Source organism: Ictidomys tridecemlineatus, chromosome 2 (genome assembly GCF_052094955.1).
Source record: "Ictidomys tridecemlineatus isolate mIctTri1 chromosome 2, mIctTri1.hap1, whole genome shotgun sequence".
NCBI classification, from domain to species: Eukaryota; Metazoa; Chordata; class Mammalia; order Rodentia; family Sciuridae; genus Ictidomys; species Ictidomys tridecemlineatus.
In genome coordinates, this window is record NC_135478.1 from 223,092,254 (window position 1) to 223,114,018 (window position 21,765).

Consider the following 21,765-nt stretch of genomic DNA (forward strand, 5'->3'; position numbering starts at 1 on the left):
ACTAGAAGCATTTATTGACAATATGTCTTTGAATGATAAACATGAAAAATATATTTTTAATATTACTTGATAAAAGAAGTTAGGTAGATAAAATCTTTTGAAACAATGCTAGGAAACTTTATAGAATGCCTTTGGGGGTTACGAAAATGCAAGATGTTGTTGCTACTTTATTTTCCAAGTTATAATCTAATTATCAGAATTAACGAATTCCATTATGCACTTCAATAAGAACATAATGTAATAAGCAAAAGATTTGGTAGGCAAACATTTCAATGCTTGTATGTTTTGATTGAGATAAAGATACCTGACTTTGCACTCATAATTTTTCTGGTTTGTTGCAATATGGTACAAATATTTACATTTATTTTTTTTTTTCTTAAAGATAACTTTTGGAGGCATTCCTTTCTCTGGAAAGCCAAGTTCCAGTAGTAGAAAGAATTTTAAAGGCTGCATGGAAAGCATTAACTACAATGGCATCAACATTACTGATCTTGCCAGAAGGAAGAAATTAGAGCCATCAAATGTGGTAAGCATTTGCACCCCCCAAAATACTGGTCCCTAAAAAGAGAACATTTTTTAGTGAAGTACTGAATAACCAACACCAACTCATAGCATTTTTTTCTCAAGTTTGTGTTGGGTTCAACAGTATCAAAAAATATTAAAGTTAGCTGAAATTGTGTAGGCACTTGCCATACTCAGAATAGATAATGGCTTTTGGCTTATACTAATCTGAACTATAGGTAGCATTTGTTCAGTGGGAGCAGAGAACAGTAGAGATGGTGCTTTTGGATCCGTGGCAGGAGGACTTGTTCTCCTGGCAGGTCAGCAGCCCTTGATTGGAAGCACTGTGTTTTTAGATGTCTGGGTATAAAGGCCCTTGTTTCTCCCGTAGGGTTTCATTCAACATTTTAATGGCCTTAAACCAGGAACTTTAATATATTAACTTTTGTACTTTTGAAGGTTTGTTCAAATAGGTAAATACATACCCTTCTTGTCAATGCTGTAACCATAATAAATGTCATGCAATTAAAGTTCCATTACCCTTGGATAACAAAAGCTGGACCACAGGAGTAGATTAGCAGCTTTCTTCTGGCTCATGAGTGAGTTGGTTCCAAGTTTCACTAGATTCAAGGAAGAACAAAAATCAGACACCATTTCAGCATAGTTGCCTATCTATGGCCCTGCTAAAGATCCCTGAAAGATGTTAGCTTAAACATTGAGTATGGGGTTAGCCCTGGTTCTGCAATGCCGGGATCTACTTCAACACAGAAATGTCACATGGGAAGCCTAGAAGCTAGACACCCCCCACAGTTGAGAGCCATGGAAAGAGATGATATCATGAGTGTTTACACTGTGCTCTGAAAGAACTCTGAGGGCCTTGTCACCCACCATGGGAGGTTATGGTGCCCACAGTGATTGAACAAATGAATATCCCTAGTTGCTGGGATTGCAGACATGTTCCACTGCTCCTGGCCATACATGCTATTTTAAGTTTTGAATAAAACAGCACCAGGGTCTTTTTGTTTCTGTAGGAAGCATTGGTCAAACTGGAAAGGTGTAAAATCCAAATCATCAGCATGCTGTTTTCATTATTTGCACCTTTAAGAAGAATCAAATGTTATTTCTGTCCAAACCTCTTTGGTACTTGGGTGTTCCCATGCAGTACCCAAACTACAGAGAATTGTTCCACAGAGTCTCATTCCAAAATTAACTTTAACTGTGAAATATATTGCAATTATAAATTTTCTTTCAAACCAGAATAGCACAAATAATTTATAAAATAGAAACAATCTACAAATATATTCTATTTTAAGAAAAATTGCATGAATGGACATAGAATAAACATTCAGATCAAAATATATATTTATATTGAAAATTTTAGGTAGAATGGAGACACACAGCACATTTTCAAAGGCAAATATTTATATGAGAAATTGTTTGCAATGATGTCAGGTGCTGATATTTCAATGAAATTGACTCAGCACTCCTTCAACTCCCTCTCCCAACACACTGGTTTCCTCATTGTATACCAAGCCCAGAGTCAGCACTGTTAGGAAGGATCTTTACATTTCCCGAGAGGCAGTCCCCACAGCATAGGTGCGCGGGCAATTATAACATCTCATTTGTTATGCAGAGGCAGTTCTTTCACTAGAAAAGCAAGCATTTAAAAACAATCATTTCTGAAGGTACAGAGCAAATTTAATTTGAATATTAATTCAGAAAGACAACCTACCTTAGATTTAGTGGTTAATGTGCTAAAATGGAATGACCAGGCATCTGGGGTATATATGTGGTATTGAGAGGAAGACAGAGAGGGAGGGAGATAGAAAGAGACAGAGAGCTGATGAAAATGTTATCAAATTACTTTCCTTAAAATAATATGGTAGTATAACAACATCAGAACCGTATGTGTATTTTCAGACTTTTAAAGAAAAGGTACTCGGCACTGAAATATAAAATTCTGTGCATCTAAATGATAAATTAATTGTTTTTTTATACCAAAGTACATTTATACGCTAGTTCTATAAAGAATGCATTGCGATATAAACACACATCATGTGAAAAGTGGACTTTTTGAATTGGCAACAAAATAATCATAACTATACAGATGTTAAACAATTAATACTAATTCATATATGTAGATAAAACCTGAGGATATTTGCCCCCAAATATCAAATTAATACATAGCAAACAAATAAGCATAGTTCCCATTGAGAACAGACTGAGTTGTCTATGAATGACCATTGATACTGACCATACAGAAGGTGGCAGGCACATTCTGATGATCTCTGTTGTACCAGCAGCATGTATTTGGAAGGCCCAGTGTCCACAATGAAGTCCATGGCCCAGGTATACACACTGCATCCTGTGGTCAGCCCATCACATCAGGCTGACAGGCTGTCAAGCTCATGATAGGCGGTGCTTGTTGCTATCTCTACCATACAGCCACTGGCCACTTGTGGCTGAAAGCTGAGTCTTGTGCTCAGGAAGACTTAGGGGGCGCATCTAGCCATGCTCGCTGCTCAGGTTGTCTCAGGTTCAGACTATAGGGTTTGTAGAATTATGCCTTTGCCAAGTCTGACATGGATTTTAATTTTATTATGCATTTGCCCAGTCACATGCCTTTCTGTTTTATAGGGAAATTTGAGTTTCTCTTGTGTGGAGCCCTATACGGTACCTGTCTTTTTCAATGCTACAAGTTACCTGGAGGTGCCCGGACGCCTTGAGCAGGACCTGTTTTCAGTCAGTTTCCAGTTCAGGACCTGGAACCCCAATGGTCTCCTGCTCTTCAGTCACTTTGCCGATAATCTGGGCAACGTGGAAATCGACCTCACAGAGAGCAAAGTGGCCGTTCACATCAATGTCACGCAGACCAAGATGAGTCAGATTGACATTTCCTCAGGTCAGTGAGATCCATTTGGCACTTGTTCCTGAAACTGCTGCAGTGGTTCTTAACACTAATGCTGTGGGAATTATACTCATGTTTTGTTTTAAATTGGGGGGGTCCCATGTTCATGATTACACTTTAATTCAGATGTTTGAGATCGTTACTCGCTGGCCTGGATGCTGATTGAATAAGGGAAATTGAAAATGGCAAAAAGGGTGAGGTGGGGGCAGGAAGGAAGTTGGTGGAGATGGACTTGAGTATCCACTTCCTCTAATCCTCACAAATGCTAGTTCACGGTTAATACAGGGATCACTAGTCCCCTGAGGGAATATTTTATGTTTAAAAACAAAGAAGGTGTACCACTATTATAGTTTCTTTTGACTTTATGGACATTCAAGTGCCTTTTTCTAATAGTGACAAGATTATGTTGATTTAATTATAAGTTTAAAGGACTATTCAGCTTCCTAAATCAAAACTCCCAAGTGATCCTGCTAAATCTATAGAAATTGGCCAGAAAAAAAAATTGAACAAGAGGTGAATACAAAGTAGAATGAGAAAATGTGGACCAACTGCAGGAAGACTTGACTAGCTTGACTATATAGGATGATTTTTAAACTTTGTGGTGTAGTGATACGATAAGCTGAGGCTTAGGTCGTTCATAGGACTTATCAGTCTTGGAACATTTTCTGATATGGTATAAGGAAAGCTGATATTTCCAAATTTGAAAAAACAAAGAAAACTTAGGTACATTGTGGAGTTCATAAATAATATTTTACCAATTTCTTTATATATTTCTTGCAATATATGTGTTTATTTTGTGAAGAACATATTAGAGATAGGAGACAGAGAGAAAGCTAGCATTTACTGGGCACCTGGTACAGATACGGCAAGTATTGAGAAAGGGATTTGGGACAGAGACTCAAGCACACCCCAGGTTCTGATTTCTCAATGAGCCCCATTTAGTCCTGAGTTGCTGGGCACACACCTGAGCAGTTTTTGACACACTAGGTGACTGTAGCTGCCACAATTCCTCCTAGGCTTTAAGCACTGGAGTGGACAGGCCCAGCTTCTTTTCTCTTTAGCTCTTGACACAGTACCTGAAGAGGTGCCCAAGAGCATTTGTCAAGTTCAATACTCCAGCCCTTTGAACTGGGGCTCAGTCAGAGAATATCTTCTGCCCAAGGACCAATGTTTTCTTGTAAAATGAGCTGTGTGCTTCTTCTGGCTTGGCTATGTGGACTCTAACAGGGAAGGATTCAAAGAGGATGCCCAAACTGCCCCTCCAGAGATGCCTCAGGAGTACTGACATCTAAGGCTGTTGTAAAGTACCTAGGTATTCACTTTCTCTATATTTGCTCTGTTAGTTTTCCCTTTTCCCTGAGTATGCAATCAAAATGACTGATCAACCATATCTGATCATTTCTTCCCTGTATAAGCTCGTCTGGGGAGATTTAAAGCAAATAGAAAATATCTGGAGAGACTAAAATAAGACAAAACAAATACACATAAATGTTTACTACAGTTGAAAAAAACCCCACTGTTAGGATTAAAGATTCTTTTCTAACAACTAAACACATAAAAATATTAGTGTGATATCCTGCCTCCTGGCATTCTTTGAGCAAACACAACTTGCTGCTGGGTTTCCAGGTGGTAGGAACCATTGGATTTGAAATAATGCAACCTTAAATATAGTGATTAACAGACATTTATTAACTCGATTTGGTCTAATTTAAGACTCCAAGATGGTCCTACATAATTGAAGCTGTGTTTGAAAAGCAGAAAGGTTTACTTAAAGATGATAAAATAGGTTTTAGAATGTTGGTCAATTTAACTAAGAATTTGGGGAAATTAAAGGAAACTGATCTAAAATCTGAATATTTCTGGAGTTTTAGTTCAATGATTATACCATAGTGTTTCTCCTATTTCCTTTTTATGTGTATATACATAGTGGAGATATGGACTTATTAGATATATTAGTGTGAATAAATAGAACAAATCTACCCAAAAATTTGTGTCTTACACTCATTCTTTCTAAAAGTACATATGGAGTTCGTAGAAGAAAATTTCATCTAAATTTTACCAGATTAAATTAAATGAATAAATCACTTAGTATAAGAAATAACATCAAGAAAACCATCTAAGAAACAGCCATTTGCATTAATTAACAAAGGAAGGATATATACATTTCACTTCTACCCTACTCTTACCAGCATGAACACTGAAGAATGTCAAACCATTTTATTTCCTTTTGGAAATACCTTCGTTGCAAAATTTCTGAAAATGCAGAAGATTTAGCAGAGAGATATACCACTATTTGCATTTTGTTGTACACACTGATTACAGTAGTGTATCGAGAGGTCAGATAGAGACACTCAGGAATGGTTTGTGTCCACTTGTGACTTGGTTTGGATTTTAGTTAATATGTTCTGTGTTCCAGGATGAAGGTCACTCATTGAACTCAAAACCCTCTATTTTTTATTCTGCTGGATAATGTTGTCCTTGGGGATTAATATAAAATAAATCTCATAAGTAAGGCAATATTCCATAGATTGCTCACATTTTCCTTGTATCTTCCCCTCCAGGTTTCATTTTCTTGTCAAAATAAATTGAGTATTTTCTTTTCTCTGATTTTCTACTAAAAACATTGACATTGCCCACTGCAATGATTGCATGCTCTAAAACTGGTTTGGCAAACCTTGGCTCACAAATTTCCCTTCTCATTGGAACAGTTGGAATTTTTACCAGTTCTATTTTCCTGTGGTTATTTAGTGCATAATCCATTTGGAAAACTAAATTAAGCTTCCATGAACAATATTGTAATTTAATTAGAATTGCAAAAAAGTATTAATATCTGATATGTAACCCCCCCCCCAAAAAAATAAAAACACATACCCACTACTTGAAATAAGGTTGTTATTGCAAAATGTCTCAATTACAAACAAATATCTAGAAGAATACACAGTCTTGGTGTTTCTATATTAATAAGGTCATAAAATGTGATATAACATGTAAAGAGTGGAAAGAAGATGATTGTAACTATTGACCCCTTTCATTTATGTCTAAACAAAGACTTTCAGAAGAGCCAGTATGAATGTGCCCTGCTCCTAAATTCACTGTGTGGCTGAGTTTCAGTGTTTGAACCCCCTTGTTCTGGTTATGTAGAAGTTGGTGCCATTTTACTGCTGATGCTTTAGAAACCTGTACACAGCAAAGATCATCTTTGTTTGAATTTCTATCTCCACTGAAAACCTTCTGCATCTCGTTTTATTTAGGTTGTGCCTTAGTGAAATTTTCTTTATAAACTGTGAGTGTGATTTGGGTGATATAGGAAAAGAGGCCATGCTGTCTGGGTCTGGTAAGGCTAGGTACATGGTGGCAAGTGCTGGAAGCTTCCAGTTTGATCTGGGCACCACCCATGACACTATCTTAAGCAAGAGGGTACCTCTTCTCTGTAGACAGCACATTAGTAGTTCCTTAAAAGATGAGTTCATGCTAGTTTCCAAAGTTCAGTAATAACTTGCATTGTGAGGAATTGTGTTCATCATATAAATTTTTCAATAATACAAGTTTGTATGTTTTAATTGTTTACCAGGAAATTATTTCCAGCTCTATGATTTCAAACTGCTGATATTAAGATTTCTTAAATAAATTTTTATTACCCAAAAGTTAAATAACGTATATAGAGGCATCACTTCACATATTTCAAGTGATTTATTTTAGAATGCCTTATAAAGCGGATTCATTGGAAGATTGTTTTTAAGTAACGCATAGAATCTTCTTTAAGTTTAAACCATAAATTATGAGAAGCTTTGAAAATGTTAATCCCCTTTGACCTATTGAATTTAAATCATTTTAAATAAGGTAACGGAGATAGTTATCTCAGCATGTATACAGTAAGAAAAATAACTTGAAATGGACTAGTGATGTTACAGAGTATATATTTCGGTGAAATTCTACCATGTCACTATAAATAATGTTCCTCAAGTCAAATTTAATACCTTGAGAAAACATAATACTAAGAATAAAAATGTTTACAAAAATATAAGTAGAATATGGCCCAAACTTTATTTATTTGTTTGCTTGTGTAGGTGCTAGGGATGGAACTCCTGGCTATTCCATCACTGAGCCACTTCCCCAGCCCGATTTTGCATTTTCTTTAGAGACAGGATCTCACTGAGTTGCTTAGCACCTCACTTTTGGTGAGGCTGGCTTTAAACTGGGGGTCCTCCTGCCTCAGCCTCCTGAGCTTCTGGGATTAAAGGCATGCACCACCATACCTGGCCCAAACATTATTTTTATAAATACATAGATAGCTTGATGATTACCCATAATTGGTGAGTTATCAGTTATTTTATTAACTTGTTTACATAACTTCCTAGTATTTATATTTTATAGTTATCAATTAGTATTTTAAAATAAGCATATTATAAAATAATAGGGGAAATTCTATTTCTGAAAAGTATAATGCTTAACAATATTACAAGTGGAAAATTCCCTAGAGTAAGGTATATCAATTTAACAATTATAGTTTCCCTGCTTACTTAGAAACATATTTTTAAGAAGTCAATTTTAAAGAAGTTTGTCCCTAAATAATAAGCTCCAACTTAATTCCTTAATGGTGTTTATGCAACAAAAATAGCATTTGTATTCAGATGCAAAAATCAGAAGATTGGGTATATGATCATTTTTTCTAAAATATAAATAACAGATTTTGAACAAATGCCCCATCTTTCATGTAATCTTAAAATTATTTTATGCATAGATAGAAAGATACATACACATATGCACAAGACTTTTTCCTTAAAACCATAGCCAACAATCAAGGAGCAGTGTAGTGTACTTATGTCTTAATGATGAGTCAGTACATCAAATCTCTTTATTTCCAAGTAATCTACATGATTTGCATCTATGCATGGGTGACCTAAAATCCATCTTTAGATTGTCTTTCTTTTTGATGAGCTTATACTTCTCTTAGAACTTCCAGCAAAACTCAGATCCATCATTCTGAGACACTGGAGACAAAACCAGCTCTGGGGTCTCCATGGGAACACGGAGCATAGGGGAGTCCACTTCATGGGGCAGGGTTCCTGGGGTATCTAGACCTCTAGATGTAAATACAGATGTCCGTGGACATATCCTCAGCACATTTTGCTGATTGATTTCCCCCTGATTCACAAGTAGACTTGCTGTGAGCACCGCACGGTGTCAAGTCACACACTGTGGAGTGAATGGCATGTTGTTCCCGGGGTGTTGCACTTCGACGACTTTCTATTACATTTTGATTCCCACCCAGGCTGTACCATCACCATGCAAGCTGAATGGAAATTCACTTTTAATTATACTTCAGCGCAGGCTGGTGCACTTTTCACAATAGACGCATTGTATTCCAAGATGAAAGAAAAAGAAAAAGGCTGGGGGTAGTTTGTGATATTAGGTATTGACTTATTCTTTAGAAAGCACAGGGGACACATTAATTTATAATCACACTCCAGGATGCCTATCCATTCTAGTTTCTGCAGGGTTTGGGGGCCTTTAGCAACGCTCTCTGCCTTTTTTTAAAGGGAGGATGAATAAAACATGATGATATGTGAGTGTTGTATATGAGTGAAAGAGAGAATGAGAGAGCATTTTTTTTTTAATTGAAAAGACATGATCAATTGTACTCAACTTGGTGGGTGAATGTAGGTAAAATGTGCCAATGGGGTCAGATACTACTGTCTTTCAAGCTTCAGTTTATTTTACAAATAACTGATCAGGGAGGGAAAAAATATCAGATATCACTAGTAAAAACTATGAGAATAAAAAAATGATGAAAGATCACTGAAGAACATAGCTCATAAACCCCATAGGTAATGTGCATACATGTGTTGTTGGAGATACTTTCTGAACAAAGATACAGAGGGGCACAGAACAAATGAGCTTTGTCAAAGAGGCCGCCTTCCCTACCGTTCCATTAACGTGCAGGGGTTGGTACTGTGTAGAGGAGCTGAAATGTTGGCTAGTGATAATTAATGACTGTTAGGCTTCATCAATCTAGAATTATATAATAGGAAGATATCTAAGTCAACTTTGGAGAATTTGGTCATTGAGTATCTCTTTTTTTTTTTTTTTGGAGGTAATACAACAGTTTGGATATGATGCAGTCAGGATTATTGACCTCCATAATCATAATAATTAAGAAAAGATAAGTCAATAGCTTTGGATTGGACTCTTCCCCTTCAATCCTCCCCTTCCCTCATTAACCTCAGGATGGGAACTATCCTAGGGTAATCAGCTTGACTAAGAGATTCACATTGTCAGATAGTAGCATCTGATCACTTATATTTTTTTCATGAGTTTCACATGATCTGTGAAAAATGTAGCCTGACTGGGTTAACTGTTGCTTGGGCATGATTGCTAATGGAGATGAGATTTGTGTGGGAAGAGATCCCACAGTCTCTGGTGAGACTAGGTTGGGAACCTCTGCAAGGAATGATATAAGTTGACCAAATGAGTGCTCTGGCTACCAATGTGTTGTTTAGCCCCCTATCTTTCTTAGTCTATATTTATAAAAGCTCTTTGCAAGAAAATTTGCAGGGATTCACACAGTACTGCTTAGAAAGTAGCTGCCTTTGGCAAACATTTGCATGAAGAAATAATTATGTATCTTGTCCCATCTTTAATCATGACTCATTTTCATGATTTATTTTATTCCACTTCACTTCCCTTGAGACTTCTCTAACCTGAGCACAGACCATATTTCTGGCACCTGCAGTTTTGCTCTACTTCTGAGTTCTTTTTCTCTCCTCCAGCAACTGCTTTTGCCCACTCACTCTCCATAGTACAATTTTTACAATTAAAATTCTGCCTACATCTTTGCTATAGCATGTATTAGCAAATGATGTTACCTAAAAGCTGCAGATGATCTTCCTTCTGCATCTGCTCTTCCATAAGCTCTGTCAGTCTTTCTTTTAGCACATTGAGATGTGGAGGATACTCTCAGAGACTGGATCCCTAGGATGGAGCCCCTGTGCAGAGGCTGAGATCTTGCTCACCCTGGACATATCACCATGCTGCAGCTCTCTGCCTGGACATTTGAAATACTGCTTCCCTCTGATTTCTCTGTATTCTTCCTCTCTCACATTCTGATTCCCTGCCATTTTGTTTTTAACCCTCACATTACTGACTTGAGTCTAAGTGGCAATCTTCTATTGTTCATGAGTATTGCTTATTTCTTTGGGCATGAATTTTAGCTACTTCCCAACCTAAAATGCATCTGTCAATCCCTGTGCAGATGCATACCAATTCTCAGTCTCCCCAATTTTCTCTGTCATCTAATTCCCATTTTTCTTGGTGTGTGTGTGTGTGTGTGTGTGTGTGTGTGTGTGTGTGTGAGAGAGAGAGAGAGAGAGAGAGAGAGAGAGAGAGAGAGAGAGAGAGAGAAGTAGTTTGTTAGTTTGTTGGAGGAAATATTGGAATCAGGGTAACAGTGAAGTGGGCACAACCCCCAGCTCTTAGTTTTGGTTGAGCAGGCCTGGTCAGCTGATCCCATGTCCAGGAGTCCAGCAGTGAAGAGCTCACCCCTGCAATGTTCTACATAATTATAGGGTTGGGACTCCCCAGAGCCCAGCAGCTGACATCAGCCACCTCTTCCATTGTGCTTCCTTAGACCTGCTGAGCCAGTTCTCTACTGGGCTGCTACAGGAGGACATGAGGCCCCACGGCCATCCAGACACGCCTCTCCTACGATGAAGGATGGTGACTGTGATAATGGCTAATGCTCTTAAAGGACTGTGCCCATCACTGTGCTAAATCGATTACATTAATTATCTAGTTTAAGGCCCATAGACCTCCAAAGTTAGATGCTATTGAGAAACCTTCTTTGTAACTCACTGATATCAGTGGTAAAATCATTCTTCCAATGACCAAAGTTCAAAACCTAGAGAAAAATCGAATTTTGTCCTCCATCTCTGCCTGGCATATGGAATGACTCAATAGTCCCCAGCAGTTCTGTTGAAGAGCCTCACCGGTCCATCATCTCCTCACCCTAGTCAAAAATACATCGCCAGTAAAGATAATCAAGGTCACCTGAACTGTCAGAGCCAATGCGTCTTCGTCACTGATCTATTTACTATGGCACAGGTGTTATGAGCGTGGGCTCTGGGGCCAGACTGTCCACTGGGTGATACTAATTTCACTCTTGCCCTGCTCCAGTTCACTGTTTAAACAAAGATAATGCATCAAGTCACTTAATTCTCTCAGCAACTCCTCCAGAGAGAGTCCACGATCATCTGTCTGCATTCTACAGATGAAGGAACTGGGGCACAGAAATGAGCAACACCCCAGCCTTCTCAAGCTGATTAGTTCCAGAGTTTGAGGAGGATTCCAGGAAATTCCAGCCTAAGGTCAGACTCTTGGGCACTCGGTGGTACAGCGCTCATGTGCTTTCGACACTTTGGTTCTTGTTCATGTGGGATCAGCTGTGGTGACGGTGCCTCCAAAACACCAGGGGGATTCAGCTCCAGCATCAGTGTGTTCTACTCCTGGCTCATCGGTCTGTGCTAAAATGTGCTAAAATCATCTCCCTTGTTTCTACCCTCCCTCACATTATTCCACTTTATATTTCTAAAAAGCAAAGGGACTATTTTATTATTTCCCATTACCTAAAGGATAAATTTTAGTTTCATATCATGCCACACAAGAGAATGTACAAACGGAACCCAACCAGAGTATGTGGCCTCAATTTTTCTGCTAGACACATTGTATTCTGACTATTTTCCACAATATGACAGGAATCCCTCCCTCTGTGCAGCCTCTTGACAAACTCCTGGTGATCTTTCAGGGCCCATTTTTTGGTGTCTTTTCCATTTCTCAACCCCAGGGAACAATTACCCATCCTTTACTTCACATCTTGAATAATAATGATTTTTCTTTGTTCCATTCTAAATCACAAACCTCAACTGCCATATCTCACTCATATCTGTATTCCTAACACTTATTACAGCACTTGTCAGAAAATAGATGATCAATACTTTCATCTTTGCTTTTTTATTCTGTTGAATTTACACTTGAACCATCACAGTTTCCTGGTGCTTCTCTCTGTTCCTGCCACTCGAAGAAAGACCATTCCACACATCCCCATCTGATTAAAATTCCAAAATACCTGCTTTGCTGGTTCATGTCCTTATCTGAAAACTTTTCCAAGAATCCCTAAATGTTCAAAACTGAGTCTCATGTGTCCTCCATAGAAATCCTGAATGTCCCACGATGAACTCAACCCTTCTATAATTTTAAATTGCTCTTATTGTTTTCAGTTGATTGATTCTTAATTCTTTTCCCTTGTTTGATTTATTACATAGTTCAGACATTTGACTACTCTGCAAAAGCTCAGTCTCCTAAAGCTTTAAGGACAATAAGCCCACCCTTCCTTCCTCTCCACCTCAAGCTTAGCATGATCTTACATGTGGCATGTTTCCAAAGAGCCTGTTGATTGACTTATTCTAATGAGCTATCTCCAAGTTGGTTTAAACTGTAACTTCATTATTCTGTTGTCTTTATCAATTTATAGGAACCAAATTCCTTGTGAAAGGAATGTGCTAGTATCTCCGAGGAAATAATTGCTTGACTGTGGGAGGCTAATGTGTGTGAAATTGATCAGGACCTGAATTTTGATTAGAGACTTTTATAGTAAGAAGAATTTTTTAAGGAGATATTGAAGCCTAGAGCTGTGCTGGGTAAACTATTTTATGAATAAAATTAAAGCCTATATACGTTTTCCAACAAATGTATTCTCAAAAGCACAACTTGAAGTCAAACCTTGAAATTACTCATGTTCCCTTTGTATTTATTTTTTTTTCCACACAGAATACAAAAAAAAAAGAAATGTGCATGATTAAAATTAATTTAGCTTTCTTCTCCTCTTCAGGCTTGGGGATGCATTCTATGTGATAACACCAGGGATTAAAAGGGGATCAGAGTTTTTTCTGCCTTCTCTGTGAGCCTTGCTTTCAAGTCAGTTGTACACTGGGTTAAGGCAGAGGCTGTCCACTTGCGAGAGCCTGGTGTGACTCGTCCAGGTCGCCGACGTTTCTGGATGATCCAATCTTGTTGTCTCTGGATTCCTTTACCTGCGTGGTCCAGGCAGTCATGTTATTGAGAGGTAAACAGTGAAGCAAACTTCAGAGTAACTTCATAGTCACTCCGTGGACATGTGGAGTCGTAGCTCTCACACTCACTGTTCTTCCCTTCCAACCCCAGCACATCTGGGGTTCACATGAGACCAGGCAGTGTCTGTCTACTCGCTACATGTCTGTCATATGTCCACTGCACCTATAAGTGAACATTTTTTAGTGATGGTGGGAAAAAAACAGTTAATACGTGTTCTGCTTTTCTCCATCATCTTTGTAATACAATATTATGTAGGAAAATGGAAAAATCTGGATCATGTAGGAATATTCACTGGCAGGTAAGTGTCCAACCTTTCCTATCCCCAGAGTTACTAGATCCTGTTTCTTGCAGGATAATCTGAGACAAAGGTATACATGGCAAAAAACAAGGGGCTCCATAGTCTTTAGGAGAAATATTTCCCAACTGAAAGAAAAATCAGGTGCTCTATATACAGTACTTTACTGCCCACAGCAGTTTGGGTACACACAGTGCAATTGACTACAGAGAACAGCCAGTAGCACTGCTGTTGAAAAAACAGAGGATTGTGAACTCTGTTCCTATGGATGAGGGAATGCTGAGCAGTGTCAAGTTGCCGGAGGTATTGTGCAAGTGTGTGTGCATGTGGGTGTGTGTGCACATTTGAGAAGAATTTTTAATCTTCAATGAAGTAAAAGCCTTAAACTTCAATAATTGTTTCTAATGGAAGGCTATCATGTTTCTATTTGCCATGTTTGAATGATTTAGAATAGAGAAGACCGAGACAGGATAATATGATATTCAGGAATTCAGAATTGTAGCTCATCTAGTTCTTGTATAAAGCGTAGGTTTCCTTCATTCCCTATTCTCAAACATTTAAGAATTTACTATTAAGCAACAAAAATGATCATTTCTAACTTTTCTAATTTCCCTTTATTAACTCTTAATTCAGTCATAACAAGTAATATGGAGAATTGGGGAGAAGAAATCTTGAGGGGCAGGTCTGCTAAAGCAATGGGTCTCCAAGGGTTGGTGTTGAACCCTGAGGCATGGGGGTGGAGGATGGGGGTGGAGGATGGGGCACTGCTGGCACCTCGTGGGTAGAGGCCAAGTAACCCGCTAAGTATCCCAGAAAAAACAGACAGTAATTCAACCCACCTTTCTAACAATCAACAAAGACTTATTTTGCACTCAATATCCATAGTGCTGAGGCTGAGAACTCTGATCTGAGAGACTCCCCTATTATACTACAAAAGCTGAGCGTGTTGTAAGGAGAAGGTAAATTACCCACCAAGCTAAACAACTAGTGAACAGATTTAACCAAGCTGTTTCTTGAGGTCTCATTTAGGTCCATTGAGAGATCTGATTGCTTTATCACTTGCTCTATGTAGTTATAGTTTCTTCTTTTCCCTCCCAACATTTATGTTTTGGAAAATCCCAGAGTCTTCTCTTTTGTTTTTGTTGTAGAATCTTCACCCTTCAAAACGACACAAAGACTTTGTGGATTCTTCTCTCATGTGATCACAACTAACCACACCGTGAGCAAGTTCTCACAGTAAAAAACATGTATGCATTATTCCAAATCATAGCTGTTGGTTTTTTTTTACAAACTCTGAGCTCTATTTTTCTAAATACAGACTTCTTCTGGAGCTCACTTCACCATGACTTGAGCCTTTCATTTTCATCAGCAATAAACACAAACAAACGTCTGTGTGTGCCCTTGGCACAATAGTCACCAAAACAGCCCTAATGTTTTATTATCATTTTGCTATGTATGACTCCTGAGCTGGCATTCCTCTTCTGTAGATGCCCAATAGAGGCCTTCTACTACCTTTGCTTCCCTCTACTACCCTGTTGGGAGAATCATAAGACGGATGAAGAAGAATCATCCTTCACGGCCATCCTCCCACCTGGCTGATGCGTGATTCCAGGGCAGAGTGTAGACCACGCGCACATCACAGACAGACATTCACCCACCCTCCTTCCTCTCCTCCGTCATCTTTGTAACATGATGAGAACCAAATATGTCAAGCATTAAGGACTGCACCCTCATTGTACTACATAAGGATATAAAATATAGGTAGATTACAATAAAAGCCTTAAAGGCTTTTTATTAACCATATATGTCTCAAAGGTATTGTGTGAGTGTGTGCAAGTGTATGGTATGTGTATTACCACACGTCATTCAAACGTGGAAAATGGAGATATGATTGGAAACAAAATTATTGAATTTTAACAGTTTTACCTCATTAAAGATTAAAGGTTCTTTTCACATATGCACACACACACACACACACACACTCACACAATACCTATTAGACATGGGGTAACTGTGTGGTAAACAGCAGAGAACATGAACTATAAGCGTGGCCACTAAATATGAGTAAAGGTCAAGCTCTAAGAGGACAAGCCTAATAGAGGCCTTATAACTTGAAAGCACTGGACTGTTTAAGGATGTAAAAATGGACAAGAATGAAGAAATTAGTTTGTAGAGGTAGATGGAAACCAGAAGGTGTAATAAACTATGGTAAGAATTTAGAATTGGAAACCATTGATGAATTTCTTCTCAAGGAAGTGACATGTGTAATTTTTCAGTGATCACTCTGCTTTCTAAGTAGATAATAGAACAGATGGACAGATGGATGGATGGATGGATAATGGATGGACACTTGGTTGAACAGATACACAGATGGATAGATAGACATGGATGGATGGGCAGGTGGATAGACAGGTAGATGAATGGATAGATGGATATAGAGATGGGTCTGTAGATAGACGATAGAATAGATAACAGATTATAAAATGGGATTAGAGAGAAAAGAATGGAGGAAAGATGCTGAGAATACGTGCATGGCTCAGATACATAAAATGATAGTTTTAACTACAATGATAACTCTGGAGATGGAGAAAAGATACAATATTTGAAACAACAACTTTTAAAATGTAGAACCATCAGCACCTGGCAATAGCTAATGTGTGAAGTGTGAAATGAAAGTGAGAATCGGGACTGACATGCAGATTCCTCACACCATTAGCTGAGTAGAGAGTAAGCCACATTTGATGTGGAAACAAATGAGAAGTATTTTTTGAAAAGAGTCAACTTCCGTTTTGGACAGGTTGCATTTTAGACACCTGCTTTATATTTACATGGTCAAGTTGTCAGTCAGGGATGTGAGTCTAGAGCTCAGAGGAGGCAGGGCCAGAGGAACCGCAGTGTTACCAGCATATGTATGGGGCTGGAAGTCACAGGATTAAATCACCAAGTAACCGCAGAGAGACAGAAAGAAACCAAGCCTCTAGGACCGTCTTCTTTCAGAATTTGGAAAGAGAAAGAAAGCCAACAAGGGTATAGAGCGACAATTAGGCAAGAAGAGAATGTGCTGTCCTGGAAGGCAAGGAGGATGGTTCCTGAAGAACAGTAGTTCAACTATTATTAAAAAGAAAAGCGTGGCCTGGAGATATAGCTCACTTGGTAGGGTGCTCATATCACATGCACAAGGCCCTGGGTTCAATCCCCAGCACCCCACGTAAAAAGAAAGAAAGAAAAGAAAAAAGAAAAGCATGATAAACCTAAGTGGTCAGCTCCATGATGAGCATGCACAACCTAGACCTCGTCCAGCCCAAGGTGGATGTGTATGCAGTGTGAGAATTAGACCCCAACATCTACTTGATGATTTTGTGGAAGGCTCAGAAAAGACAGGTGCCATTTCCACTGAATAGAGAAGGCCTACAGGAAAGCTGTTTAAAAACTGTAAGGTATTGCCATATATTTACAGTTGTCAATGTTGATTCCTTGTCTACTCCTTACTCCAACCCCGCTCCCTAAGGGGTGTGACAGTAAGTATGCTCAAAGGGTGAAACTCAGAAATAAGAAAAAGTAGGTCAGCAAACAGAGAGATGGTATCCTAAGGAAATGAAGAGGAAATATTTGGAATGATGATTGATGGGAAATGAGAGGGGGAGATGGAACCTTCCAGAACCCGGAAGGAACTGCAAAGAAATGGAGCATTAACCCAGATAGGTTTTTTTATTGTCCATGAAAACCAACAAATAGAAAATACAGAACACGTAACAAGAGGCACTCCGTGAGACATATTATGTGCTTGATATATTCTACCTCATGTAATTGTCAAAACAAATGCTGAATGTGAACATTCATGCTTTTGTAGAGAGGAACCTCATGCTTATAAAGCCACAAAATTCTTTAAGTTCTGCAGCGGCAGAGGGAGTACTTGAGATAACACTGGGGTCTATTCCTCAATCCATGCTAGAGAAAAACAATGAAGATATACCAAATGTTCCAAAAGCTAGAAAAAAAATAGGATATCAAGTAAAACCAAGGATAAGAAGGTGAATTGCTGTATGAGTATAGGTAGGTAATCCTTTATGAGGTGAGACAGTGAGAAATGGAAATAGAGAAAATGATATTAAAGTGACATACACCTAGTGCACAAGGTGTTGAATAATAAATGCTCAAATAGAACCAAATACAAGCTAAACTTTTTCCAACCAGTCCTTTGAAATAACTTCTCTAGTAGATGACAACTCAGATGTTTACACCTTGTCTCTGTGTTGCAGGCCAAATCTCATCTAGTGGCCCGAGCTTAGTACTACATTCTTTACTTCATTTTCACTTGGGTGAGCATCTCTATTTTGTTTCTTTACCGACAATTTTATGGAAGAATTTTTTTGAAAGGGCAAAAATAAAACAAACAAATACAAAATCTGCACACACAAAACACAACTTTGATGCAGCCTGCATTTGGCACTCTGTCTTGTTTAGCAATCCAAGAGATGATGATTCCTGTTAGGGAGTGTTTTAGCAGCTCGCCCTGTGTTTCCGCAGCTGTTGAACACACTCCACCAGTGCACAGCATCGCCAGAGCAGCTGGGTCCAAACCTTGGCTCTCAGGCACGAACTGGGAAAGGAGCTGTCTTTGGAAACCTTCCTTGTTAGTGTCTAGCTCTGGATGTACTCATGCACCCCTACTCCTTGTCCCTGATGCAGCAGTGGGAAAGCTGAGCTGTATTGACCTTTGCCAATGGGAAATGGCAGGAACTGGCATATCCTGTGCCCCCAAATCTGTGTCTTGCATTTACGATCAGTGACAATGTGTGGTACCCAGCATAAGCACTTAGCAGCAAAGATGTCTACTGTACACAGAAGATAAATTCTGCTTCAGGAAGCTGCGTATTAATCTAGGCACATTGAAACTGCTTTAAAACAGAAAAAGAAAACCTAAGTATTAACTTTTTGTTTTTTGCTTCTGCCTTTACTTAAATGATGGAAATGAATTGCACAGTTAAAAGAGAAGCAGTAGCATGTTCTGTCTAAAAATGGGTTCATGAGTACAGTTGCTCCTTTGTGAAGTTAGGCAGTAAAAAACGTGAGAGATAAGCAGATAAAATGATAATAAAGTCACCTGTATTTATTGTAAAAATACAACCAAATTGAGTATGAATCCTAACTGCCTGTGTTCAAATCTATCTTACATTTAAATTTACCTGTCAATTACTCACCGTCAAATGGGATGATGGTAATTCTACAACTTGGACTCCCCATGAGAACTGAGTGTGGGATGATTACAAGGGTAAATGGCTGTTAGAAATATCAGGTTGTCCCGTGGCTATGAACATGTTACTGTTACTGATCTTGGTAATATGGAAACCAAAAGAACAGAGTCTGTAACTCAAGAAATTTACAATATGGATGAAGAGATAAATGAGTGAACGTTGAACTTACCATGAGTTTTGAAAATATGATTACATTGAATAGTTAAATAACAGATTTGCAATCATTTTTTATTTGTTCTTTCTGGATATGCATGGCAATAGAGTATATTTTGACACACATACATGGAGTACAACTTCTCAACTTGTGGTTGTACATATGTGGGGACGTACTATTCGTGTATTCATATATAAGCATAGGAAATTATGTCTGATTCATTCTGCTGTCTTTCCTATTCCTATGCCCCTATATTCCCTTCCCTTGTATAATCCAGTGAATTTCTAGGCTTCCCTCCCCCTTTATTATCATGTATTAGCATCTGCATATCAGAGGGAACATTCAGCCTTTGGGTTTTGGGGGGATTGCCTTATTTCACTGAGCATGATAGTCTCCCCTTCCATCCTTTTTTGGGGCAAATGCTATTATTTCATTTTTATGACTGAGTAATATTTTAGTAATATTCCTTTGTGTATATACACCACAGTTTCTTTATCCATTCATCTATTGAAGAACACTAGGTTGGTTCCATAGTTTAGCTATTGTGAATTGAGCTGATATAAACATTGATATGGCTGCCTCACTGTAGTATGCTCATTTTAAGTCCTTTGGGTATAAACCACGGAGTAAGATAACTGGGTCATATGGTGGTTGCATTCCAAGTTTTCTGAGAAATCTCCATACTGCTTTCCATATTGGTTGTACCAATTTGCAGTCCCACCAGCAATGTATGAGTGTACCATTTCCATATCTCCTCACCAACATTTATTGTTGTTTGTATTCTTGATAACTGGCATTCTGACTGGAATGAGATGAAATTTCAGTGTAGTTTTAATTTGAATTTATCTAATTGCTAGGGATGTTGGATTTTTTTCATATATTTTGTTGATAGATAATATTTCTTCTTTTGTGAAGTGTCTGTTCAGCTCCTTTGCCCATTTATTAATTGGGGTTTTTTTGGTGTTAAGTTTTTTGAATTCTTTATATATCCTGGTGATTAATGCTCTATGTGATGTGCAGGTGGCAGTGAATTTGGTCCATTCTGTAGGCTCTCTCTTCCTGTTCTTGAATGTTTCCTTGGCTATGAAGAAACTTTTTAGTTTGATTATCCCATTTATTTATTCTTGATTTTACTTCTTGCACTTTAGGTGTCCTGTTGAGGAATTTGTTTCCTAAGCCAACATGATGGAGATTTAGATCTACTTTTTTCTCTAGTAGATGAAGTTTCTTTGGTCTAATGCCTAGGTCCTTGAAGCACTTAGAGTTGATATTTCTAAAGGGTGAGAGATAGGGAATTAATTTCATTTTGCAACATATGGATTTATAGTTTTCCCAGCACCATTTATTAAAGAGGCTATGTTTTCTCTAATGTATGTTTATGGTGCCTTTGTCTTATATGAAATAACTGTATTTATGTGAGTTTGTCTCTGTGTCTGCTATTCTGCACTATTAGTCTTCATGTCTGTTTTAATGCCAATACCATGCCACTTTTGTAACTCTAGCTCTATACTATAACTTAAGTATTTTGATGTCTCCTACTTCACATTGCTCATTAAGGATTTCTTTGGCTATTCTGGGCCTCTTATTTTTCCAAATGAACTTCATGACTGCTTTTTCTATTTCCATGAAGAATGTCATTGGATCCTTAATAGGAATTGCATTAAATCTGTATAGTTCTTTTGGTAGTATGGCTATTTTTGACAATACTAATTCTGCCTATCCAAGAACAAGGAAGATCTTTCCATTTTCTAGGGTCTTCTTCTGTTTCTTTCTTTAGCGTTCCATAATGTTGACTGTAGAGGTCTTTCACCTCTTCTGTTAGATTGATTCCCAAATATTTTATTTTTTGAAACTATTGTGAATGAATAGTTTTCCTAATTTCTCTTTCAGTTGATTCATCACTTATGTATTGGAACATAATTGATTCATGGGTGTTAATTTTTACCTGCTTTTTTGCTGGATTAATATATGAGTTGTAGAAGTTTTCTGGTGGAGTTTTTTTGGGGGTCTTCTAAATATAGAATCATGTCATCAACAAACAGGGATAGTTAGAGTTCTTTTTTCTATTCGTATTCCTATAATCTCTTTCTTCTGAATAATTGCTGTGGCTAGAATTTCAAGGACTATGTGGAATAAAATGGTAAAAAGGCAACTCTGACTTGTTTCAGTTTTTAAAGGGAATGCTTTAATTTTTCTCCATTTAGATGTTGGCTTTGGGTTTAACATATAAAGCTTTTATAATTTTGAGGTATATTCCTAGTATCCCAAGTGTTTCTTGTGTTTTGAACATGAATTGGTGCTGTATTTTGTCAAATGCTTTTTCTGCATCAATTCAGATAATCCTGTGATTCTTGTCTTTAAGTCTATTGATGTGATGAACTATGTTTATTGATTTATTTTATTTAATCTTAAATCCCTGAGATGAACCACTCCCTTGATCAAGGGGCACTATTTTGTTAATATGTTTTTGTATGCAATTTTCCAGTATTTTATAAAGAATTTGCTCATCTATTTTCATCAGAGATAT

General features: G+C 37.9%; 1 protein-coding gene across 1 annotated transcript in view; it reads left to right on the top strand.

The window, feature by feature from the left end:
- The window catches only part of Cntnap2 (contactin associated protein 2), a 1,898,037-nt gene that overhangs the window by 856,066 nt on the left and 1,020,206 nt on the right, over positions 1-21,765 (top strand). Inside the window, exons 7-8 of the mRNA XM_005326627.5 lie at positions 383-526; positions 3,139-3,403. Coding sequence (XP_005326684.2) covers positions 383-526; positions 3,139-3,403 — 409 coding nt within the window. The remainder of the gene's footprint in view (positions 1-382; positions 527-3,138; positions 3,404-21,765) is intronic.